The sequence below is a fragment of the Gossypium hirsutum genome, chromosome D06 (assembly GCF_007990345.1).
Source record: "Gossypium hirsutum isolate 1008001.06 chromosome D06, Gossypium_hirsutum_v2.1, whole genome shotgun sequence".
NCBI lineage: Eukaryota > Viridiplantae > Streptophyta > Magnoliopsida > Malvales > Malvaceae > Gossypium > Gossypium hirsutum.
The window spans coordinates 62,020,922-62,048,282 of record NC_053442.1 but is presented as its reverse complement, the minus strand read 5'-3'; the positions used below and the strand labels follow the sequence as shown (position 1 = coordinate 62,048,282).

General features: G+C 31.5%; 1 protein-coding gene, 2 long non-coding RNA genes and 1 pseudogene across 8 annotated transcripts; 2 read left to right on the top strand and 2 right to left on the bottom strand.

Annotated features, from left to right (window-relative positions):
• Positions 1-103: 103 nt before the first annotated feature.
• Positions 104-5,061, bottom strand: LOC121218435 (DEAD-box ATP-dependent RNA helicase 42-like; annotated as a pseudogene).
• A 2,194-nt stretch (positions 5,062-7,255) lies between these two features.
• On the bottom strand, positions 7,256-12,323 carry LOC121218614 (uncharacterized). The gene is made up of 4 exons (XR_005915104.1): positions 11,988-12,323; positions 11,845-11,915; positions 11,703-11,746; positions 7,256-8,306 (listed from the first exon to the last, which is right to left on the bottom strand). It is a non-coding gene; the product is annotated as an uncharacterized lncRNA (long non-coding RNA).
• A 6,052-nt stretch (positions 12,324-18,375) lies between these two features.
• Positions 18,376-21,086, top strand: LOC121218613 (uncharacterized). Of its 6 annotated transcripts, none has more exons than XR_005915100.1 (5): positions 18,376-18,576; positions 18,847-18,969; positions 19,055-19,159; positions 19,238-20,574; positions 20,669-21,086. It is a non-coding gene; the product is annotated as an uncharacterized lncRNA (long non-coding RNA). The 6 variants fall into 6 exon arrangements; XR_005915102.1 differs by having other exon boundaries at positions 18,378-18,576; positions 19,238-19,548; positions 20,080-21,086; XR_005915101.1 differs by having other exon boundaries at positions 18,379-18,727; positions 18,825-18,969; positions 19,238-21,086.
• A 2,068-nt stretch (positions 21,087-23,154) lies between these two features.
• LOC121218612 (serpin-ZX) lies at positions 23,155-24,627 on the top strand. The gene is made up of 2 exons (XM_041096094.1): positions 23,155-23,600; positions 23,684-24,627. The coding sequence occupies exons 1-2, from the start codon at positions 23,184-23,186 to the stop codon at positions 24,482-24,484; spliced, it is 1,218 nt and encodes a 405-aa protein (XP_040952028.1). The 5' UTR covers positions 23,155-23,183; the 3' UTR covers positions 24,485-24,627.
• Positions 24,628-27,361: the final 2,734 nt, after the last annotated feature.

Here is a 27,361-nt window from a genome sequence, read left to right as displayed (position 1 = left end):
CCCTCTAAGAACCTTCCACTTTAAAGCTTCAAGCTAATCCTTTTGGACCATACTGAGGGGAAGAAGAAACTAGGTCTCACTACTTGCTTAATGGGATAGCAGCTAACAAATACCAAATATACATTAAAGAAGAACAAGTTTGGACATAAAACCAAAAAAGCCATTATAAATACTACTACTTCCTCCAAACATACACATGACTTATTCATTAGTCACAATATGAAAAACTCCCTTACCAAGTACCAACGGAAATGAGAGAAGGAAGATGGGGAAACAAAACACACGCACAAAAAGAACATTCAATTTCCACAACATTCAGAAAAAAGGACACCCGCCTTCGAAAAGCCTGGAGACAATTTGAAGTGGTTCCATTTTGTACTTGAAGCCTTCACAGATGAAGAAGAAAGCAAAAATAAAACAAAGTCAGCTCCCAATATGTATCATCAGGAAGGCAAAAACAAAAATGAAAACAAAGAATCAAGACAAGTTTTGTTAAGGCATGCTACAGCAGAGCCCTTAATCATCAGTCGAACCACCCAACCCCTTAGGGAGGCCTTTGCACAGGCTTTAGGTTCTTAAGCGCACTTCTTTTTAAGCAAAAGGCACCAAAAAAGATTGTCCCATGTCTAATATCAATAAGTGAACAAAGAAAAAAGAATAACATAGCCTATCAATAACTTTTTTGTTGAACATCAAGTATCAAGATAATCGAAAATCCCTTATTTCATCATCAACGGAACAACCAATGTATAAGCAAGAAAATTCAAATTGCCAAGAGAAGTAAAAGATAATATACTTGAGTCAACAATACGAAGAAACAGAATTTGTCAAAGATTTTCATCGCAAATGCAACTCAAAACTAACAGATAGTAAAATATAACAAGTTTTACAACTCACCAGTATGATGCCACAACCATCAACGTCGGTCATCTCTACACGATCTTCTGTCACTAGACCGAGTATCATTATATGCCATTTTCTCAGAATGATCGAATTGTCTATCCCGCACATGACCTTTGTTCCCTCGATCATCTTCCTCCCCTTTTCTGTGCCTACGACTTCCATGGTGCTCCTCCTCATCCCTTCCACGACTTCTATATTTATGGTCAATCTCATCTCTTTCTTGTTCTCTCCCTTGAGGCTCCTCTTCATCCCTACCACGCTTCTGTCCACCTCTCCAGTCATCATAATCTTGATCCTCTCTCATAGATCCACTATCTGGTTTGGTGATCTTACTTTGAAGTCTGCCATCTTGTCTACCATTATCATAGTCTATCTCTCCTCCAGACCTAACTGACCTAGAATAATCATCCCTTTTCAGATCATCTTTCTCCCACCTAGAATATTCATCCCTCTTCTGATCATCTTTTCCCCATCTAGAGTATTCATCCTTATTCCGGTCACCCATCCCCCACCTAGAATATTCATCCTTATTCCGGTCATCTTTCCCCCACCTAGAATATTCATCCCTATTCTGATCATCATTCTCCCCATAAGCTTTGGCATTTGATTCAGAATCAAGCCTAGCATCCTTTGGATTATCCCTTTTGCGCTCCAATTCACTTCCTAAGTTTCTACTTCTTGAGTTCAATTTTGGCTGCTCGTCATGATTTTCATCATCTTCCACTTGCCTTTCATCATTTCTCTATTGCTCTCTGATTTCTGCAATCTCTCTAATCTATCATCCTCATTTAAGGTCCTTCCCCTTCTATCATCATTCTTGGCTGCATAAGATGGAGAGTCTTTTTCTTCTTGATACCGACGAGTACCTCTAACACCATGACTGTCATCATCACCTCTATGTCCTCTTCTGTGTTTGTCAGCATCATTCTTCTTTTCAATGGTTTGACGCTTTACATCGGTGCTGTCAGAGTCACTAGAACTTGCATCACTATCATCATTCAAAGAGCCCGATCCCCTTCTACCCACCCTTTCTCTAGCTTCTGTAGCCTTGCCAATTTTCCTGCCATAGGATGAATTGGAATCTTCATCATCAGAATCATGTCTTCTACCTCTTCTCCTACCCTTTTCTACCATTACATCACTTGTATTAGAATCACTGTCATCTCCTTTATCATACCTATGACCACGTTTATTTACTATTTCCTTTTTATGATCTCTTGCTCTGTCTACATCGAAATCCGAGTCACTATCACTGCCTCTCCTCTGGCTCCCATTCAACTCGATCTTCCCTTTCTGAACTTCACCTCTCTTCTTTTTCCTCTCAACATCAGAATCAGAGTCATCCTCACTGGAGTCATTCCTACGACGACCTTTCTTAACCATTTCCTTCTTACGACCTCTCGCTCTGTCAGTATCAGAATCAGATTCACTTACCATGTCCCTCTCTCTCCTCTGGCTCCCAGTCAACTCAATCTTTCCTTTTGAACTTCACCTCTCTTCTTTTGCCTCTCACCATCAGAATCAAAGTTGTCCTCACTGGAGTTGTGCCTATGACGACCTTTCTTAACCATTTCTTTTCTATGACCTCTTGCTCTGTCAGCATCAGAATCAGATTCACTACCCATGTCCCTCTCTCTCCTCTGGCTCCTAGTTGACTCAATCTTCCGTTTTTGAACTTCACCTCTCTTCTTTTGCCTCCCACCTTCAGAATCAGAGTCACCCTCACTGGAGAGTCACCCTCACTGGAGTCATGCCTTTGACGACCTTCCTTAATCAATTCCTTTTTACGCCCTCTTGCTCTGTCAGCATCAGAATCAGATTCACTACCCTCAAACTTTTGCTTTTGAACTTCACCTCTATTTTTTCCCCTCCCACCATCAGTTTTAGAGTCATCCTCACTAGAGTCATGTCGATGTTGTGCCAGCAAGATTTAAGGAAATTAAATAATTGAAATACAAATGACAGGGTAACAAAACGTCATACATATGGTAATAACTCACAATCATCTATCAGACCACTATATTAGCTCTCAATTAGCTCATCACAATGTCATAATGCAGGGGGAGTAATAGCCTCACAATGGCTACAAAACAGGTAAAAAAGAGTACTTCCTGTTATAACCTAAGATCAGTATAGACATTTCCAATCATATACATGTTGGTTCTGCTGGAACTTTTTCAATGAACTTTTAAGCTCCAACGTTGTTAGGGAAGGAGAAAAAGAGAAGGAAAAGTGGGATGAGGACGGTTGGTAGCTTTGTAAAATGCCCCTTAATTTAACAACAATAACAGATTTTCAATCTTACTTCTTGAATGATTCATGAGGGAGTTCCAAAAACCAATAGGTCAGTGTATTAACATTAAACATAAATCTACACTATGTGATTAAATGACAGCAAAGCTTTCAGTAAGTTCAGGTCAAAATCTTGCATGGAAGCAGCTATCCAGTCAATCAATTTTGATGAAAATTAAAATATCGCAATCCTCTAATTTATTCTTTAATATATAAGAATCTCATCCTTGGTGAAAAAAATTTCCTGAATGCACATTATGATGTGCAATGCTTTACCTAATTAACTTGTTTATCAAGATTCATGCAAATTAGTATATTCACCACTAGATTGCATTCTGCAGGATACATTCACCAGAAACGCAGAAGGCTATGGCAAAATTTAAGCTTGGAACAAGGATCTAAATTAAATATAATTGTCACCTGTCGATCATCAACATCCAAACTAGCAGCACCAAGCTTCGACCGATCAGATTGTCTGCGTCTATCATGCTTCTTCGCTGATTTGTTTAGCTTCCTGCCACTGGCATAGTCATCAAAATCACTACTTCCACTATCATAACCCTTACGACTCTTCTTCTTGCGAGTAGCTTTCTTCGAATGCTCTAAACTGCTATCTGTATCAGTATCATCTGTATCCGAGTCATGATGCCTCATGATGCCTGGACCTCTTTTGCTCCTTTTTCTTTTTCTGGTGTCGTGACTCATCAATTTCATCTTCAACTACTTGACCTTTTTTCTTGTCTGCTTTTGCCTTAGGATCATCCACATCCATGGCTACAGAAACAGGTGGATCTCTATCCAAAAAGGAATGTTCACGCTCATCAATATTCTTTCGACGATTTGGCAGAGGAGGAAGCGCAGATTTAGATGCTCCAATCCCGAGAGCAGCCCTAAAGGTCTCCATCTACTTCTCCTTCCTTGCAGCAACTTGGTGGGTCTGAGTATCCGAAACCCTAACCAAAACATGAATGAATCAATAAATAATAAAAGAACATAAATCATTCATTATTAATCAAAGTAATTTAAAAAAAGATCAAATATTAATCCACTTGGTGAGCCTGCGTAACCGAAAACCAAAACCTCAATAACATGAATTAATCAATAAATAAACAACCAAAAAATCCATAATCACTAAATTTAAAAACAAAATAAAAGACAAGAAATTACTTTTGCTGGCGAGTAGGGATTGGTATAACTTCTCCTTCTTCTTCGTCTTTCTCTTGTTGAGCATCTTCGGAGAGCCTTCCTAGCTTCAACAAGCTTATCAGCAATATCAGATTCAGTGTAACCTTGTTCAGCGAGTTTATCTTCCAAAATCACGAGCTTGAGCTCAATCTGACGCTTGCGATCATGCTCAAGGATTTCCTTGTTAGCTCAATCCAGATGTGCCACTTGGTTAAACCTCTAAAAATAGCTATCATTACACTTTCAACAGTAGAGCGTTAACTTAACAATTAAATGGTTCAACAAATCAAAATTTTAATGGTTAATAACACAATTTTAATACTATATATTTTTATAATTTTTAAAAAATAAAATCAAATTTTTATTATTTTTAAAGGGTCAAAGTACAGATTTACTTATTTAAAATTTTAAAAATTTTATCGAGCCTAAATGAAGAGTTTTACATTTTAGCGAGGGCAGCTGCTCCTGTTAACCCTCTAATCACATCCCTAATCTACTTTAAATTTGCTATGACCAGTAATTAAAAGATCTAAATTCAAATATTATTGGAATCTATAATTTCCCTATGATGTCATGGAGTCTAATCAAACTTCTTAAAATTAATATTTTTTAGCATACAATTATAATTAGTAGTTTAAGTAAGTCATACTAACAAGAATGGATTACAATGATAAGATACATTGCACTCTTAAGCGAATAACATAAATTTAGATTTTGAAAATGACATTATTGGGAGAATAATCATGAACTCAGAACATAAACAATAAAACAAACTTGAAAACAAATAAATTATTAATCCAAAAATTCATAAAGTTTTCTAAGAAAATATGTAACTACTTTATAAATTTTAGAAAACACTCAAAACCATATTTATTATTCCAATATTAACCATACTTAAAATTATTATTCTATAACTCTTAAAATAATAAGAAAAGTAATATAATGTAAACTTTATGTTTTGAAGCCTAATTATTTTAAAATTTGTTAAAAATTTATCATTTCATTTTTTTAAAGTAATATAACTCTTAATTACGAAGTAGAAAGCTCCGAATGAATCTTAGGAAACGTATAGGATACTTATGTCATGATATTAGGACTTCTGAGGTGTAATTTCGTGTAAGACCATGTCTGAGATATTGGCATTGAAGTGAGAAAAACGTGTAAAACCATGTCTGGGACATTGGCATCATATATGATTTGTATAAGACCCTGTCTGGGACAGTGGCATCGATATGCTTTAGCATGTAAGACCATATCAGGGATATGTCATTGCACGAGTTTTATATGATTTTCGTGTGTTCTTAACAATTCCGAATGTGAACTTGAGCTAAATGGTTCAGGTATGTGTGAAGTTTATATTTTCATGAAATACTAAGGTAAGTTTAGTACTTAATGTGATAATATGAATTTATATGAGATAGTTAAATGTATATGTGTTTGAGATTTATTTAAATTTGACCTAGTTGAATTGAATTATAAATATCATTGAGATGATTTATTTGCTTATGGCTTACTAAGCTTCCAAAGCTTACTTTGTGCATCCTTACATTGTATTATAGATATTAAGCTAGCTCAAGCTCGGGGATCGTCAAGAATTATCGTCACACTATCAATCGTCATTTTGGTATTTTGAAAGTTTGATATTATGACATATGGCATGTATTGACTATGGCAAATTTTGAATTGTATATAAGTTGTCATGCCAAATGACTTGTTAGAGATATTAATTTTCATGTATATTCAGTCATGTTATAAGCTCTTTTAGGAAGTATGTTTCGAGGTATATATGTATGATAATGTTTGGTTATAAGATTCGGCTTGAGTAAAATGATTTAGTTGGTGGATGTGTTTTTTTATAATGTAATATGATTAGATGTATGTTAGTTGGTTCGAAAATTTGAATAGTAAAATGATTATGACTTGGTTAAATTTCAGAGTATGATTTGTATTGTGAAATTGGTTTGCACGGAAAAGAAGTATGGTTTGTATATGAGATATGATTAGTAGACATGAATTGTAATAAATGACTGTGTTGTGTTAGGTAATGCCTCGTAACCCTAATCCAACGATAGATACGGGTTAGGGGTGTTACACCTTACCAATGACCAGTGAACAACTCTATCTTTCTTGTTTCAGTAAACAACAATTGTTGAACAATGATCATACCAGGATCAAATGAAACCCTTGACAATGATCAATGAACTCTCACCTATTGAACCTGATCTCGGCCCTGTAAATGATGTTAAGAATTATGGTCAACACATAGTAATATAGCTACAACATATGCAAAGATGGCACCATCAACACATTGTTAAACCCATATTGTTGTACTATATGAAAAGATGGCAAGCAAAAGGCCATCACACATTGTTCTACTTTAGAAGCTATATCCTAATTGTTCTTCATGGATTCATAGTTGTTTAAGTCCAAATAATGACATTGATTTCACTTTTCTATATTTTCTGATACATTTGGATAATTGTATCCCATAACCATGTCCGAGTATGTGTTATGTAAAAATATAGAGTTTTTTTTCTTTAATTGAAATTACAAGTACAATTACTTACAAGTAATACATTTGAATAGTTAAAACAAAAATCAATCATTACAATGCACACTGATTGTTAGACTAGCTCATGTTTATGTACCTGGGTATTACTATATTCATATACTGTATCTCATCAATTCATACTATAAAGATACTATTGGAAAATAATTGAGCTAATGCATATCAAATTCGTGTTTGAATGCGGTTAGATTCTGGGTGAACTCAAGGGTGTAGTTAGGGAATGGCAGAAGTCCAGCTCCCCTTAAAATGGAAAATTTTTCATTTAAATCTTTTAAAATTTTTAAAATTTTAAATTAGTAAAGGTAAATTTACACTTTGACCTCCTAAAAATAATAAAAATTTGATTTAATCCTTGAAAAATTATAAAGATATAAACTATTAAAATGATGAAATTACATTTTTACTATTGAAAAAGTTACAATTTAATTTCGCCACTTTAACAAAATTTTGTAACTCCACCCTAGGTTAACTTATTTTTGTTTGAATCTAAGCTTCGAGTGACATCCCTCATAAGCTTGTCAAAATGATGCATCAAAAGAATAAACAAAGTTAAAATCATGGAAAAAAGTTCATGTATTGTAAATAAAATAAAATTTGTTCCATGTACACTATAACATAATAAGTCAGTAAGTTCGTCACTCACTTGCGAAAACAAACTAGGGCAGTCCAGCCTGCAATATGCTGGGCAAGTTTAACAATAGTAGATGAAGTGGGTGCCTCCACCATTGTAATGTTGTTGAAGTAGAATGCAGCAAAATTGTTGATGGCAGATGCACACTAAAATAATGTGTTCATACTCCTACATTCAACTTTAAACAAAAATAGTATTTTGGTTAAGGAAAAGTCAGCAATATTTTATTTTAAGTTATAGTAAGCACTTATATGAATCTGTAACACCTCAGACCCAGCCTAGACGTTATTATTGAATTCGGAAATGTCACAAAGATGGGTTTTGAAAACTGAGTCATTACGATAAATCGTTCTAGTTTTATAACTCAAATTTGTTTATATCTATTATCAAAAGTGTTATTTAATTAACTTATTTGCCAAAATGTAATTCATAGCGGACGTCATAGAAAACGTATTTTTTTTTGGAAATCCCATTCGTATATATATTTATATATATATATATTTGAAAACCTTTGTTTTAGTAAAAACCACATTTTTAAATATCTGTCGCAAATAAAATGTTAAAACAAAAATCTTAAAATTTAATCAAACAGTCCGGAGAGTCCAATTATAACAAAACTCCCAGAAATAAACCTTCAATTAAAAAAAACCACAATCTTAAACAGTTTATGAATTCATTGTCACCGTGAGGTTCTGTCACACTGATTCGCCTAAGTCCGTGGATTACCTGAACAAAATATACAGGCAGAAGTGAGTTCTCATAAAATCAGTGTAACCCAACAGAAATAGATATACAGTTCATACAGAAATCACAGATACAGTCAGATTCAGTCTCAAATCTATGTCCTTTACAGATACAGATAACAGAATCAAATATGCAGAACAGATATACAGAATCTTACCGCATCCTCTATACGCCAACTCCGACCATCCCATTACACAATATGGGATTAAAAACACCTACCGATCCCTACACACCACATGGTGTCTTTACGACACATAACAAATAATATGTAACCAAGCTGCCAGAATATAGGCGAAGGTCACTATGCAAATTACTTCATCCACATATACAATACCCACCCCAGACATAATTATAGATTACAGATAAAGAAATATCATACTTAACATGCTTGCATACAGATGTCAGATATATATAGTAGAATAATCAAACATGTATTACAATGTCCTACTCAGAGCAAACTATCAGAATATCAAATCACATAATCTAAGGTTTGGTTAGCCCTTACCGACCCTACGTTAGGCCCACAATCGATCGAAACGACTCGTGCAATCTTAGGAAAAATGTTAGGATTATAGGCCTATATGCCCTTATGGGCCAACACGCTTAGATTGGCCTCACATGTGTGGCCCATACGCCCTGTGTGGCATGTCCGTGTGACTCATATGCCCACTGTAACAGCCCGATTTTGGGTCTAGATGGAACAGTGGTTCGGGACCACAAATCCGACGAGAAAAATTTATTTTAAAATTATGACATGGGTTGCATTATGATAAGAAGGTTGCATGAAAATACTGATATAAAAATTTTATCGAATTAGTGATTAATTAAGAAAATGACCTATTTGTATAAAATGTAGAATTTGAATTCTAGAAGCTAGAAGGGTTAACTAGCTATGAAATTGTAATACTCCGAAAATTTCTATAGTAAGAAAGTAAGATAATATCCCTAATATGGTAAATTAAGGAAATAAAGTGATAAAAAGAGTAATTGAGTTATGTCAACATTGGAAAGTATATTATGACATATTAATTCAAGAAAGGATTAAATTGCAAAAGTGAGAAAAGTTTTATTACCCAAGAGTAAATACTCAAAATTTGAGGGGTTAAAGTGTAAATATGAAAAAGTTGAAGGACCAATAGTGTAAATATTTTAAGGGTGGAATGATCTAGAAACTAAGAAAAATGGTTGTATTAGGACCAAATTGAAAAAGGTGAATAAGTTTGAGGGACTAAGTCATAATTTTACCAAATTAAGTGATGACTCAAGGATGGAATTTTAAAAGATCATGAAGGGCAAAATGGTCAATTAGAAGAGAGAGAAATCTAGAAGATAATGATGATGTTGGAGATATTTTATATTAATAAATAAATAGTTTATTAATATTTTAATTTGATTTTTTTTAAATGATATTTTATTATTTTATTATTAATTTATTTAGTATATATATATTTGGAAAGAAAGATGAAAAGGGGACCAACCCATCATCTTCCATGCACCAACGTGAGAAGAAGAAGAAAGAAAGAATGTTTTTTTTCTTTACAATTTGGTCATTTTTACCGAAAATCCACCATTTTCACTTAGAATTCAAAGAAATTTCCATAACCACCAAGAGAGAAAATTGATAAGGAGACTATGGGGAGCTAGAATATCAAGTTAGATTCAAGAAATAGAGGCTGGAGGAGAGAGAAAATCAAGCTAAAGATTGAAATCAATAGAGCAAGGTAAGAACATCAAGTTTTCAATATATTTTTGAGTTTGATGTTATTGAAAAAGTATGAAATTGATGTTAATGTAGAGTTTTATTATATAAGGTTATATGTTCTTGATATGTTAGTGAAGAAAAATAAAAGAAAGTGATGGGAATTACTATAGAGAAAGGGAATAAGGGTGTTATAAATTTAGTAATCACCATTTTGCACTAAAACAGTTTTGGACAGCAGCAGTAGGTTAATTTTGAAAAATTACCATAAATCTTGGAAATCGAATTAGAGGATGAGAAAAATATGTAATTAAAGCTTATTGAGTCTAGTTTCTCATAGAAGAAACTATGTATGTAATGGAATTTTAAATCATGAGATATAATGAATTTTGTGAGACTAGGTCAGAATGAATTAGGATTCCCCTGTACTAACTTTGGAAAATCATAACAAATTGGAGAAAAATAATTATAGGCTTAAATTTATATGTTTAAATACTTAATGAGTCTATTTTTAATATAAACAAACGGTAACACCATTTGAATTCTGTACGAGGAGATAAATAATTTTTAGTGAAGAAGGGTCGGAACTGTCAGACAGTAGAACAGGGATGACTTTAAAGAATAAACTGTACTTATTGGCTAAACCAAAAATTCTGAAAACTTTATGGTAACAAGATATGTGAGTCTAGTTTCAGATAAAATTAACAGATATTAATTTGGAGTTCTGTAGTTCAAGATATAAATAATTTAGTGACTATGAATCAAGTGGGCAGCTTTCCATGAATATATAAGTAAATGATGAAATTATAGATAATGTTACCTATAAGCATGCTATATACATTAAGGATGTGGAGTGGAGAGGAGGAGGAGGAAAATATATGATTATTCAACTAGCATGAGTTTTCATTAAAAATGACCAATTTACATGTTTTAGGTTCAGGGACTAAATTGAACAAATATGAAACTTTATGGGTAAATTTGTAAAAATGTCAAAAAGTGACCAAATTGCATGAAGTGAATTGTTTTATTATTTGAATTAGTAAATTGAATGAAATATTAATTTAGATCAAGATTGGGTGGAAATTCGAGAAAAATAAAAATTTTTCAAAATGTCCCTGAATTTTGGTATTTCTGCAATTTAGCCTGTTAAGTTCGTATGAACTATATTTTGTATAATTTTAATTGAAGTGAATGCTATTTGGTAATGAATGTTATATAGATATGTGATTTATTATCGTAATTGAATTATTATTGGTAATATGTACAATTATTAGATGTATTGAAATGATTACCGGAAGCTCGATTGTGGTTGGCAGGAAATGTTGCATTATTTATGTTGTGAAGAATTATAAAAATATGTTAATAATTTGAAAGTTTTAATAATTAATGAAATTTTATGACTCGATTTAATACGTTTACAAGTGTATGTTTCGGTATTGCCTCGTACCCTATTCCAGCGTCGAATACGGGTAAGGGGTGTTACACCCACTTTGGCCTAGCTCATGTGGCTCACACGGCCACATTCACACCATCACACAACCATGTCCTGCGCACGATTACATCTTCGTTAAACACACGGCCGTGTCTCACACACGGCCAACCACACGCCCATGTGACATCGACAGAATACCTTTTTTGACTTTAACTCAAGCTCAATTTTTTAAGTTAGGAGTACACACCTGGTTCGGTTCTGGTGCGAAAACACTCCTGAGACCACTAGCACCTAAAATTGACCAATAAATCACCGAATTAGCCGCTCAAATCGATAACAAACTGAACTACCTCAAAATAGATAATCCTCTAATCCACAAAAACTCTTACCTTCGAATGAACAACGGTGATTTCACCTAACTAAAGCATCGATTGGAAACCCCCAGCCCCTTAATCTTCTCCTAAACACAAAACGAACCCCATTAATCAACGATTCACTAACCCAAAATAATAACCACACTTGCCATACTTACCAGAAATGCATAAAGAACACTGAAATATGGAGACATGATGAATTATGCAAAAGAGATGTGACAAAATAGGAAAGAACAAAGAAAATTGATAGAGAACCCAAAAGGAGAAGAAAAGAATGTCAGAATTTCTTTTCTAGAAGAGAGAGAAAAATTCTAAAAAAATAATACCAGATAATTGATAACACATCCCCTATTTTTCTCCTACTAACCCACTAACTCCCAACCACCTCGGAATTTTAGCTTACCAAAACTATATCAATCAATGAAGCAAAAATTAACACCTTTGCACACATAGAGATTCAAACACAAGACCTTAAATACCTTAACTCCTTACCACTTGAACTAGTAAGCTCACTCTGATATAAATTAACAGACAATTTATATAAGCCCACTCAACAAGGGTAAGCCTTGGATCTGAAATAACAAAATTTGAGAATAAAGAGACATGAACCCAAGACCTCATACACACACCCAAAACACTTAACCACCAAAGCAGATACACATTTATAAATACACATTTACATTAGATATTTACAGGAATAGAAATAAATTAAGCAGTTCGTTATAGAATTCTCAATAATTAATTTAACTCTAATTAACTAACTAGTCAAAATAAAAATGGAGGACAACCTACAAATTTATACAAGACGAGAATCGAATATAAATCTCAAAGTTATTAAGGCCTCAACCTTACCATTAAGTTAAGGTCTTATTGACAAAAAAAAAAGGTCATACAAGAGAAGAGAGAATGGCAAACCACCTGTAATGGTCACCGTCCACCAAAAAGTAGCAAACTCCATGGTACAAAGTGAACCGCTCGAGGCACATCATGCCTAGAAGGATGCAAAACTGAGATGGAAGAGTTTAGAATGTCCCAGATTGTGGCAGACACTTCTAGTACTCGTTGGAGAAGTCTAGAAGGCCCGAAACATTTTGAAAGGTTACAGAAAGGGCTGGACCCTTGTGGAATAGGGTAAAAGGTTTTAGAAGATCTAGAAACACCCACTTGTATATAACATTAAATATTGTTAGGTGAGAATACTCTAGATATTGTTACGGTAGAGGCAATTTAAGTTTTTGAGTACATCTATGGACATGGGATTTTCTATGAAGGTAAATGGATGTTTGTGGATGTGGTTTTGGACTGTTGGTTAAACTTATATGAAGAAGATAAATGAGCACATTTGATGTCAAGGGAAAAATAACAAAAATTAATGACATTCATAAAAAAATGTGTTAGGTTTTTCCTTGCATAATGCACAAACATATACCTTATCATCACTAGGATATGGTCTTTGTTGATGAAAAAGACCATAGTATGAGCATCGGGATGGAAAGGATGATTAAGAAGTGAAAGGAGTGCTTCTACACATTACTTGTGAAGGTGATAATTGCAATGAATACAAGTGAAGTATGGAGCTGAAAGCAGTTTTCCACATCCACCACAGTAAGCTTTGAGACCTTCATTGCGTTGCTCTGCCACTAACACCAAGGGATGTTCCTCATGAAGAGGATGCTGAATTTGTTGCACCAACTTGTGGCGTCTCTCATTCTCATTCTCCCTCTCCATTGATTAATGTGTTTGTGAGAAATGAAGGAAATAATAGGAATGAATAAAGGAGATGAATAAAAGGAGGGATAATTTTGAAGTAGAGGAATGATTGAGAAATGGTAGTTTGAAGAGTTGTGGTTTAACACTATTATTTCTCAATTTTAATAAAAAAGAGAAAAATGAAAAGTGGGATGCAATTAATAATTGAGTAAATATAATAATTTGGATAAAGCGAGATTTGGTAGTGTGAGATTCGATTCGTTTTCTTTTTCTCAAGTATCCAAAGATTATCACTTCTAAAAATAAAAAAAATTAAAGTATTGTGGTTTGCTTAATTGTAAGCACAAAGAATTTTAGTTTTGGTAATTAAAAGGGAAGACTGCAAAACTTGAATAGATTTTATGCATATGAATGATATTAAAGAGTAAGAAATGAAGAATTAAGAGACATTATTACCGCCATATGATTTTAATAAAGATGATAATAGATCACATATATGCCATTTTTGTAATAAAATTCTAATATGAAATTGCATAATTTCTTAATTAATGAATTAAATCTAAATATTACTATTTGAATCCAAAATAATAATTATCCAAATATGATTAATATATGAATCTGGTAAGTTAAAAAATTAAAAATAAATTTTTAAAAATGTAAATTGGATCATTCAAATCCAAATATGTTTCTTAAAATAAATAATTTATTTAGTATAGAATTACAATTTGTAGTTGAAGTATATCATACCAATAAGTATTGGATGTAGGTTTGAACATTGAAGGTGACATTATTAAGAGAGGCAATCACGAACCCAGAACATGAACAATAAAACGAACTTGAAAAATAGTAAAAAAAAGTCATTATTTATAATAATAACTTAATTATTTTAAATATTTTATTAACAAATTTATGCTTTTTATAATAGTTTTTAAATTTTATTAACAATTTTAATAATTTTCTATATTTTAAATTTTTTTTCATAATTTTACAATTTTTATTTTTTTGTAATTTTAATAATGATTAATGTCATACTTTTTGTTATTTTAATAATTATTAATGCTTTTTTTTGCAATTTTTAATAATTTTTCTAGTTTATATATTCATTTATAATATGTTTTTATATGTTTTTGTATTTTTATATGTTTTTATAAATTTATAACATTTTAAATTTGTATATATTTGTATTATTTGTATATTATTTTTAATATAAAATATCATATTTCGTTGCATAGCGCAATCTTGGTGTGCCATGTGGCAAAAGCAACCCTTAAAAATAGTTATTGTTTCTCTTCAACAATTGACTGCTAACTTTAACGGTTAAATAATTTAATAAATTAAAATACGTTCAATAGCTCAATCGAAAAAAAAAGAGGTATAAGGACTTAATTATTTTTTGAAAAAATTCAGGGACTTTTAAAGATCATTTACCCTTAATTTTTACATCATAGTTAAAAAAAATTTAATACATCATACACTCAAAAAATTTCTTAAAAGAAAAGACAATTAAATACAAAATAAAGTTTATATGTTATAAAAAAATCCAAACAAAGTAAAGCATTTCTACAAGAATAATATTTTGCTTTCTTTATTAAAGTAAAAATTGTTCTTTTCTTTTACTTACAAATTAGGTAACTATTTTGGTTCTTTACGGATTTAAGATTACTTAATCATGCTATGAATACATGGATAATAGTCGAAAACCATAAGAAACTATTATACTTGCATGTTCCACTCGAAATTATTGTTATTTATATATTCTTATATATATAATTCACCCATCAATCGAGGTAAAGGAGATGCTTTGTTTTTGCTAATTAAAAGGAGGAGTACAAAGAATTTAAATACAAAGAATTTTACTTTTGCTAATTAAAAAGTATTTTGCTTTGATTAATTGTAAGCACAAAAAAATGTTAATTTTGGTAATTAAAAGAAAGCACGTCTTATTCTTAAAAAATATAGGTCCAAGACATAAATTTAGACTTAAAAATAAGGTCCGTTTAAAAAATAGGTCGAACTTGAGTCAAAATTTTTCTACCCTATTCCCTCCCAGACCCAATCCTTTATTCGGTCATTCCCCTTCCCCTTCCCCTTCCCTATCCCAATCCCAATCCCAATCCCTAATTCCCTTCCTTATCAGTTCCTATTTCATAAAAAAGAAAACCCCTAGCGCTAAGTGTCGCTCACCACCTCCACAACTACACCGGTGACCTCTAGCACCACTACCCATACGTCCGTCTACCCATGAATATAATTGTACATGCATTAATTTATTGAATGATGATTGCATAATGCGTAATATGCTATTATGCTATGAATTAAATACTTTAGAATAATTATGTATAATGATTTAAGATTAGTCTCATACTAAGTCGTTATAAGTTCATTCTCTCTTTCTTTTCCTTTCAAGTAGCACAGAAAATTAAAACTCGAAATCACATCGAAGGAATACTAAATTAGTAGTTTATTTTACTTTTATTTAAATGTTTCAACAGAGTTTTTCTTAATCGTTTATATTTATGTTTGTAATTATTAATTATTTCTTTATTTTATAACGTAGGTTTGAGATTATTTAGCTTATCTATTTAAAGTATGATAGTTAGTTAAAACTCTGATATTTATTTTCCCTGCATGGTTTTTGAACTATATGTTCTCTTTCTATCTGTCTTTATTTCTTTGGTGTTTATGGATATAAGTTAATTGTTTCTGATATTTGAATCTTGCGGGCTGCACCAGCTAGCTCCTCTAGGCTGGCTCTTGAAGCATCAGCAACAACACCATCAAGGCTTAGATTTTTTTTCCTTTTAACTCCAAAAGTCATTGTCTATTTCTATTATTATATATAGTTTTTTATGGTTGTTTTATTTTTCTAGAAAATATGTTTGGTAGTTAATGGATTAAATATTTAAAAAATTAAATGGTCAATTAAGATCAATAAAAACCATTTTTTAAAACAACAAGTTATTAAACTATTAATAAATTTACGTTTTAGTCATTCAATTTCAAAAATTTATAAAATGATCCTTGAATTATTTTAAATTTTTTATTTAAGTCACTTAATTATTACAGCTTCTTTGTTCGCATCGTGAAAACTTTCCTTGCCCTTCTCTTCCATTGTTCAATTTTTTTATGAAACAATTCTAAATGTCACGAGTTAATTAATAAAAATTCAAACAACATTTTGGTCACTCTAAACTTTTTTCCTCTATTTAATCACTCTAATTAAAATAATTATGTAAAATAATCATTTCAGCTAAAATTTCCATTTCCTTCCAATGATTTGTTCACATGACATTTTTTTTTAATTTTCAAAACTCTACTACAGTTAAAATTGGAAATTATATTTCCTCCATCATCATCATCAACCTCTGTGACAAGCGACTTTTACCAAAAACAATGAGAAGAGCAGCCTGGATAATGTATAGCATAGAAATGGGTCCATTCACTCATTTTTCTATTTCTATTATTATATATAATTTTCGCAATTGTTCTATTTTCTTAAAAAAATTGTTGGCAGTTAATAGATAAAATATTTTAAAAAATTAAACTTTTGATTGTCCAATAAATGTGGAAAGAGTAAATGATAATTAAATAAAATAATACTTCAATAATATAACAAAAGTTAAAATTCAATAACTTTTATTTGAACATTTTATTAAAAAAATATTCTTATATGAAAATTTTGAGAGATTTAATCCATTTGACTATTAAAAAAAATTCAAATATATATTTTTATAAATAAATCTAAATAAAAAATATTAAGTTTATTATTAAAAAAATTTAATTCAAGTGAGGGCGAGATAGATGTCATAATACAAAGAATAGATGCCATCAAATTTTGTAAAATTGGACCAATGATCCAATTTGTTAAACCGCTAATTCTTGATTTGGTCAATCCAACCAACTCATTTGGTTTGGTTAAATAATATATATTAAAAAAATTAATTCAATCTTATCATGATGCACGAAATTGAAAAATAGTAAAATAAAAATAAAAATATAATTGTTTAAAATATTTAAATTTCGGAATATTCCAAAAACTCTTTTCAAAATTTTCAAGTATACATTCAAAACCATATTTATTAATCCAATATTAACTGTACTTCAAATTAGTTTTGAAAAACTAATTATTTTAAAATTTATTTAAAATAATTAAAGAAATTAAGATATTCACCGTGAGTGACATAATAATGATTAATCCTTTAATCGCAAGTGTTCTCTAAAATGATAAACGGTTAATCACGAAGTGTAGTCTAAAGGGGAATCAAATCCTCTACCACATTAATGTTTTTTATTAAACGATAAATTTATCTAAAACATTAATATTATAAAATTTGATATTTAAATTAGGAAGTGAAACATGATTTTTCTCCTCTGTTTTTTAATATTTAAATTAGGTATATTTTTGAACAATTTTTGGATTCATTTCCGTTTTAAATTGAGAAACACAATATCTTCTCTAACTTTGATAATTAAATTAAACATTTACTATTTATTTCTTTCAATGAAGGATTATTGTGTATGTTTGAATTATGAGTTCCGCAACCCAAACTGAAAAAGGCGGAAGTCCATTCCAGATTTTATTTACGTTGGTAAGGTGCTGGAAGCGGAATTGTGGGGCATTTTTCATGCTAGTGGTGGAATGTGACAGTTCCCAAGCTGTCCAGCTGTTGAATGATGGCCAGGCTGCTTCTCATAACTTGGCATTGGTTAGAAATATACGACTGTTTGGCATTTGCTTTGTTTGGCTTGTTTAGGTACCTTGTAGACTGTTTAGGTGTACAATTAATAAATGATCTCAATGTTTTGTACATCTTTCTTACTCTCTATTTGTTTATATGTCTTTGTAACATCAGGTAGACTATGCATGTACACCTGAGGAAGTTCACCAGCAATTCCAATCTTCTGCTCAGGGTAACAATTTTGACAGACAAGTTTGGTCAACCTAAAGGATTTTCCTATGTTGAATCTGTTGAAGTTGATGCTGTTCAAAGTGCTCTACTGTTAAATGAATCGGAATTGCATGGTCATCAGATGCAGGTTTGTAACTTGATCTACATGTGGATTATTACTTCATTAAATACAACCCTTTATTATAGAAACCAGCATACGACATCAATTATTAGCATGATGGGAAAATCGACAAATGGTTCACTCATTTTATCCTGATTTTTCTTGTGCAATTTTGGAGGTCGGGTTCCTTCTCTGTTTACTTTGCATTTGTACAATTAGCTTCATGGATTATGCTCACTTAATATTGCAACTTAAAAGTGGTTTTATGGGTTCAGTCTGTTTTGCTCTGTTGAGTAGGCATCGGACATGGGTGTCCCACATGCTTAATGAAAAGATGGACTTCTGCAGCCAATAAATTGGAGCAAGCTGGTTTTCAGAATATAGCATGTATAACATCAGGGCTTCAAACTGTAAAACCAGGTTAAACATCAACTGCTTGCTGTTGTAATGACCGGGTTGTGATGTATGCAGGGAGCAAAGCATGAAATAGTTCTTGTTTTTGCAGGTACGTTTGATTCTGTAGGTACAACTAAGTTGCAAGATGCTGGCAAAGCTGGTTTGGTCACAATTCAAGGCAAGAATTCAGCCGTGCTTGGAACTGCACAGATTTGTATGTGATTCAATATCCATAAAAAACTTCCGCTGAAGTCCTTTTTCTCTTTTAATCTAACCTCATGAAACGGCGCAGGCGCATATCTGTTTATAACTTTGTTCCCAGATCAAGCGGAGAAGCTGCTTCAGATGAGTCTTGCAAGGTAGCCATTGCAAAACGAGTCCGGGTTATACTTTACCCAACTAACATCCGAGGCAGTCCAAAATGATTAGACCACCAAGATTTGACCACCAAGATGATTCCTTACAAAATTGCTTTAGTCATCAAGCTGCCAAATGATTTTATCGGCTCTCTAGGAGACCAGCTCGTGAATGGAGATGATGTGTCTAAGATCATTAAGCATCTCTTCCCAATCGAAGATTTCTTCTAAAGACAAGCCTCCAAGAGTAATGGTCAAATCTCTCATCTACTGGATAATCATGGACTGCAATGAACCATATCTTCTCCTTTATCTCTCTTTCTTTCTTTGGTTTCAAGATTTCACTACGGTTATAAATAAATTGTTTCTGATATTTGAATCTTGCCGGCTGCACCAACTAGTCCCTCTAGGCCAGCTCTTGAAGCACCAGCAAGAACACGATCAAGGGTTAGATAGTTGTGCTAAAGTGTCAGATAATACTTTTCTACAGTTGATTTGAGAGTAGAGAGCATAAAGCATAAAATTTGGTTTTCTGGTTAATGGCTTCCAGCATCCTATTTAAATTGCCAGCCATATAACTTATTTCATTACTCTAAAAATGTCAAAGGTACAATTTTTTTAGTTTTTTTTTCTTTATTAGCAACCTAAACCACGATTTTAACAGCAGAAGAAATGTGTTGTGTCAAAGGTACCTTTTTTTTTTCGAAGTTCTTAGCTTCTTCTTTATTGCTCTAAAAAGTTTGTTTTTATTGCTCTAAAAATGTAATATATTTATTAGTTTGAATAGGTGATAAACAGTGAATCTGTCTCGGGTGGCTCTGCTGCATCTGTATCAACCTGGGAATGTGTTGTGTCACCTGGGAGCGATACTTGTGGAAGCGTGAGGCAGACATTATTTTGCGGCCAAGTTGGCTTGAAGCCCGATTGCGCATAGAAACTGTTTGATAAAATACTTGAGAAAAGCTAGTGTCTATTGTTGCCTGACATTGTTCAGCTCAGAAACTTGACATATTAAGTTGGCAATTTTTTATAAGAAAAATCTTTAGGCTTTCATTCTTGCTAATACTTTGATGACTGCATACCCATTCTTAATATCTAAACTGTTTATAGCAACATATCTAGGAGTTTTGTTTGGATTGAATTGAGGAAAATGTTTTTCTAATGTTTTCCTAACTTTGAAGAAATTGGATCGGATTGGATAAACGCAGAAGCTCGTCCTGAAGATACAATACTTATCTTGAGCTCGTTGAAGATAATCTCTTAAATAGGACCGGTTAGTTTCAATCCTGGAATTAGTTTGTCTGAACAATAAAGATGTTAACATAGAATAAGTAGAAAAATGTGCTTTTGAGGTTTGATGCTAGCAGGAGAAAAGCTTAGCCAAATGGAAGAGGCGAACGAGACGAATTCCGGCATTGTTTAACATGAGAGTTGAAAGCTGGCAACATGAGAATCCGGGCTGTTTGATGTTGGGACCGGTGACAATCGTTATCTTCCAAATGGAGTTGTGCTTGGTGAGGTTATATTCTCGGTTTAGTAAGGGTGTGATTTAGAGGGGATAGCTAGTGGCTTTAAGCATTTGTATTCTGAGAGCAAGTAGATTTTCATGTATATAGAGAGTCGTCGGGTTATCGTATCCTTTCATCGGAGACGTGAGGGATCTTTGCTTATCTTTGTATAATCATGCAACTCTCTCTATGTAATCCTATGTTAAATGTTAGTAGCTTTGTATTAGGGAGTGAGTGACGAATATTCGATATATTGGATATGAATATGTTTCATCCATCGTGTTCCTAAGTTATGTGAATTGTATTCTTATATTCATATTCGAATATGAGTCGTTTAAGACCGTCAGATATGACTAGACGAGAGATCAAAATAAGAGAACCTGACTAACAGTATCAAAATACATGGTATTTAACTTTTGCCAATTTAAATTATTTGCCAGTTAAGTTTTTGTTCTCATACTTAAAATTTATTGATTTATTTGTTTTTATTGTATTATATATATATATATATTCAAACAAGGATGTGGGGTTGAAATAAGAAATAATAATATGCTAAAATAATTGGTACCGAACCTTAATATAATAAAAAATCACACCTTTAAACAATAGTTGGCATTGTATTGCTATATGATTTTATTGAATGCATTTCCTCAGACATGCTTTTGATATATATATATATATATATATGAATTGTATTGATAGATTTGATGAAATCAAGAATTGGTGATTAATTTGATCCAATTCTAAAAATATTGACCACGAGAGCAACCTGGATAATATATACATTGTGTCTAGAGGATAACTTAATCATTTGATAATAATAGGTATAGAAATTACCCATGATTTTCTATTATTATAAATAAATCATTTTTTAGGAGAAGCAGGTTGAAATTTATTAAATTATTAGTGAGTTTAGATCATTCAACTTTAAAAAGTTATAAAATGATTATTGAATTATTTTAAAGTTTTCATTTAAGTCACTTAATTATTCAAAAGGTTTTTGTTAAAACCATTACTGTATGACTTTTTTTGTTCGCATTCCATTGTTCAATTTTTTTTTTGTAAAACAATTTTTTAGCGTCACGAATAGTGAATCAAAATCTAAACAACATAAAACAGTCACTTTAAAATAAAATTTGTCCTGTTTTGGTCACTTTAATTCTTTTTTCAATTTAGTTATTCTAATTAATATAACTAGGTGAAAGAATCATTGCAGTTAAATTTTTCGTATATAATTTAGAAATGAGTGCATTCACTGATTTTCTATCATTCTCTAATTCTATTATTATACATAATTTTTTAAAATATTTTTAAAAAAATAAATAATTAAGATTAACTTTTGATTATTCATATAAAAAAATCAATTTTTTTTAAAATTTTCCAATAAACGTTGAAAGAGTAAATGAAAATTAAATCAAATACTACTTGAAAAGATATCGAAGAATTAAAACTTGATAACTTTTATTTGAGCATGTTATAAAAAGCATATTTTTATACAACAATTTTGAAAGATTTAATACATTTTACTATTACAAAAAAACTCAAAAAATATTTGTATAAATAAATATAAATAAAAAACATTAAGTTTATTATTAAAATTTTGCAAAATCAGACAAATAATCCAACTGATCAAACCACCAATTCTTAACAGGGCTAGTTTAATATTGCTTTTGAGAAGTGTTTTTAAAAAGTGTCGTGGAAAATGGACTTTGGGAAGTATTTTTAAAAATTTTGGTTTAAAATTTAAGTATTCAGTATTGCTGTCAAAAAGTACTTTTGAGAAATAAAATATGCATTTTAGACATGATGTTAGAAAGTAACAAGTATGCATTTAACTAATGTTCAAATTAGTTAATATTATGATATTTTAGTAAGAATATAAAACATAATATATCATAATTTGTTGTTAATATTTTAATATATGAAATATAAAATATAAAATGTAAATATTTTTTAAATAATTAATATTAATTATTTATAAAATTTAATTTGAATATATAAACTATATTTTAAAAATTTAAATATAACTCATAAAAATTTAAATATACAATATTATATATTTAAAATAAATTTAAGTAATAAAGAATTAAAATTATCATATGCTAAAAGGGCTTCTCTTAGTAAGTGGAAGAACACTATATACGATTGTAATTATTCTTAGTTTTCAGGTTCGTATAACTTCCAACTGGCTATCTCACAAAAACAAATAATTTCCTCGTAAAGTCTAAGTAATACCTCTGGTATTTAACTATGCATAAACATTATGAACAAGTCAACAGCCAGCTAACCCAAAATATTGCTTGCAAACTAAGCAACCACCCTTCAATTCTTTCTATATAAACAAGACAAATTTCATGAGCTTAAGCGGACAGCAATGGAGGTTCCAATAGAGGCAGAAAGCAGTAGTTTCAACACCTATTTCTGTCTGCTGTTGGCTAATAACATTCTTCAAGAAAAGGGTGTTGAAAATCGATCAAACACAGTGATCTCACCATTTTCATTCCATCTTTTGTTGAGCTTGATTGCAGTTGGATCGAAGGGACGTACTTTGGAGCAGCTATTCCACTGTTTAGGATCCAAAAGCCTGGAAGATATCAATTCACTAGCTTCCCAAATGGTTGATCTGGCATCACCATTCAATGAAAGCAATGGGGTTTCCATTGGTGAACCAGACTTGTCCTTTGTTAATGCGGCTTGGGTTGCTCAAAGCTTAAAGCTGAAACCTTCTTTCCAAGAGATTGTAGAAGGTGTCTACCATGCCATTGCCAAAGAAGTTGACTTTGCCAATAAAGTAAAATTTCCTTTTGTTTTTCTTATATTTTATGTATATTCACATTAATTATCGTTTATTAATTTGATACTTTGACAATGAAGGCTGAACAGGTTGTAGCTGAAGTAAATGCGTGGGCCGAGACTGCAACAAGAGGGCTCATCAGGAACCTTCTCACAGCTGAGGCCTTGAAGGTTATAAATGAATATACAGCTTTGATACTTGCAAATGCACTTTACTTCAAAGGAACATGGGCTCAACTATTTGATACATCAAAAACTAAACAAAGGGTCTTTCACCTCTTAGATGGTGAAAAAGTTCATGTTCCTTTCATGACTAGCAATAGATTTGAGCGTTATCTTTACAACGAGTTTGAGGATTTTAAAATCCTCAAACTCCCTTACAAAACTAGTCAACCCACTAGAAAATTCGCCATGCATTTCTTTCTACCAGATGCAAAAGATGGCTTGAAGAACTTGCTACAAGTGTTCAAGTCCAACCCTGAATACTTCAACAAGCGATTCGATCTCGTCAACCGGAAAATTTCCGACTTCTGGGTTCCGAGATTCAAGTTCGAGTTCGAGTTTGAAGCATCGGAGGCGATGATCAAAATGGGACTAGACCTACCTTTTAATAGAAGAAAAGCAGAGATTACTGAAATGGTAGATTCGGTTACTGAACCTCTATTTGTGAGGAAGATGTTTCACAAATGTTTCATTGAAGTGAACGAGGAAGGAACCGAAGCTGCTGCTAGCACTGCAGTTATAATCGAACAGCAGCAGCAGTCGGTGTATCCAAATCCAAGCTTTGTAGCGGATCATCCTTTCATGTTCATGATCAAGGAAGAGATATCTGGAGTTGTGTTCTTTGTTGGAGCAGTGCTCAATCCCTCGTTGGACTCCTAATATCAAACAAATGGGTTAAGAATGTAATAAAATTAAGAAACAATTTGGGGGCAGGGGATTTCTATTCATCAACTACTGCTTATATTCCAATTTTCATTAATTACATGTTGCAAAAGCATCTCGTTAGTTGAGAGGGACTAAAACGTTGACTTTTAGGATGTCGCAAAAGCTTTCTAGTTCAGTTCTTGCCCAAAAATGGTATGATATTAGTTAACTTTTAGGATCTTAAAAATTTTACCAATAAAATTTTATCACATCATCAAATTTTAAAAACCATCCATAGAGAAATTATTTTATGCACCATCCCCGTTATATTATTTATGGTTCCTTTCCAATTATTTAATAACATTTCAATAATTTTTTTCCATGTCGTTACACATAATTTTAGTAATTTTTTTACCCTAAAGCCTAAATCTAGAATCTTGAACCTTAAATCTAAGACTTAGAATCCCAACCCTTAAACTCAAACACGTAATCCCAAACCCTTAAACCCTGATCTTCGAACTCGTAACTTGTAATCTCGAATCTTGGAACATAAACTCCAAACCCTAAATTTTAGAGTTTGGGGTTTAAGGTTGAAAGTTTAAGATTCAAGGTTCGAGTTCAATGTTCAAAGTAAAATAATTGCCAAAATTACGTGTCGATGACATGGGAAAAATTACACAAAAATTACTTTTTTTTAAAAAAAAAATTGATTGCACAAAAATAACAAATATTAACTTATGGAAAAAAAATGATTAAAATTTGTAAAAGAATAAAAGATGTTGGTTTATAATTTAAAAATAATTATTTTAAGTAATTTAATTAAAGTTGAATTAAATTAGAGAAAAATATTAGATATAGCTGAATGTATAACAATATTTTATTTTTTTAATTTAATGATATTATTTTATTGGTACGTATTTCTAAAAAAAGTGTTTAATATTTGATAAAAATACCTTTTTCAGTTGTTCTCAATTTCAAATATGAGAAAATTAATCTCTCTAAAATTTTTTTTTTTGAATAATATAACTGGGCTATATAAATAAATAATCAAAAAACAAAATGATACCCAATATGTTTGGGCTAGTTCCTACTGTCTGCAAAAATAAAACAAAACTTGGGCTACGTAGTTTGCCCAATAAAAATGAACTTAAAGAAAAAAACGAAAAAATGAAAAGACAAAGCAAAAAGAAAAAATAAATGCCCAGTCATTTCAAACAGCTGGACGTAGGGGTGAGCAAAACTCGATTCGACTCGAAAAAATAAAAAAAATTCGAATTTCTAGTTAAACGAATCGAGTTATTCGAGTTAATCAAGTTATTCGAATCAACTCGAATTTTTTTTTCGAATTTCAAGTTCGAATCGAGTTGAGTTTTCGAATTCGAATAACTCGAATAATTCGAATATCAAACTATAATATTTTACATTTTTACCCCAAACTCTCAAACCTTTTTACTTTTCCCTCAAAACTTTTACTCATTCCCACTTTCCCCGCCAAAACTTTTACCCTCCTCCCCTCTCAACCCCCCAATCTACTCAAAATCCATTTCCCACCAAAATTTTACTCTCCCATTTATTTTTTCTCAAAATTTTACTCCCAAAAACCCTCAAAACCTTTTATTTTCCCCCAAAATTTTTACTCCCTCCCACTTTTCCCCTAAAACTTTTATTCCCTTCCCATCACACCTCCCATCTATCCCAAACCCTCCCCCTCCAATTTTTTTAATATTTTCCCTCCAAAATTTTACTCCCCCTATTTACTTTTCCTCAAACTTTTATTCCCCAAAACTTTTTATTTTTCCCCTAAACTTTTACTTCTCACCCTTCACTCTCAAATAAAAAATCAAAATTATCCAAAAAAATCACTAAACATAAATAGTAATAATTTTATTTATATCTACTATTTATATTATTAAATTAAATTTCACATTTTATATTATTTATAATATTGAATTGTTTAGTCATATTGAATATTTATATTAAATTGAATTATTAATTATGCCATAAAATATTCGTGTTAAAATTTTATATTGATATCAATTTCACATTTTATTTTTAAAATAACTTTTATTAAAAAATCATATTTTTACCTTTAATATATTTTTTAATTCTAAAATATATAGTGACAAGAATCTGAAGATAATTGAAACAACTAAACAAGCAAAGAAGCTAACAAATATATAAAAAATTAATAAATAAATTATGAAGTGATGAAAGTTAATAAAAAATTTGATTAATGTGGACAAATTTTATTACGATAGGTGACAATGGTTACAATGACCCAAAATTATTTTTTAAAATTTAACTCGAACAAATATATTCGATTCGATTCGAATTCCATCTCACTCACTCGATTCGAGAAAACTTCAAATAAAGTTAGGATGATAAAATAAGATTCGAAAACTCGATTAACTCAAAAATTTTCGATTTAATTCGATTTGATTCGATCGAATGCTCACCCCGAACTGGACGCAATTAATTTTCTACCTTTTCATGTTGACGCGTCCCTTCTGTTTCAAAAGATAACAGTTACCAAAAAAATTTCTTCAATCTGTTATCATTATCGAAATCCCTTTTCTTCTGAAAACTTTTCAGTCCGGATTCATTGCTTTACTCTTCCTCCAGCACTCCTTCAATTCCATCACTGACTCAGCCATTAAATGTATCAGATTTCCCCAAATCTTATTTCTGTTTGCTACTCCTTCCAACAGTCATCTCTGTTCTCACAATCTTAAAATCTTGGGTTCATCTTTTCAGCAACTAGACGAACGGTATTCGGAATCGCCCCAACCAGGTAATGTTCTTCTCCCTTTTTTAAAGCTTCGATGGCAATCGAATGGACAACAATATTTGCATTTCTCGGAATGTAACAAAAACAGATGCTATTAAAAGTGG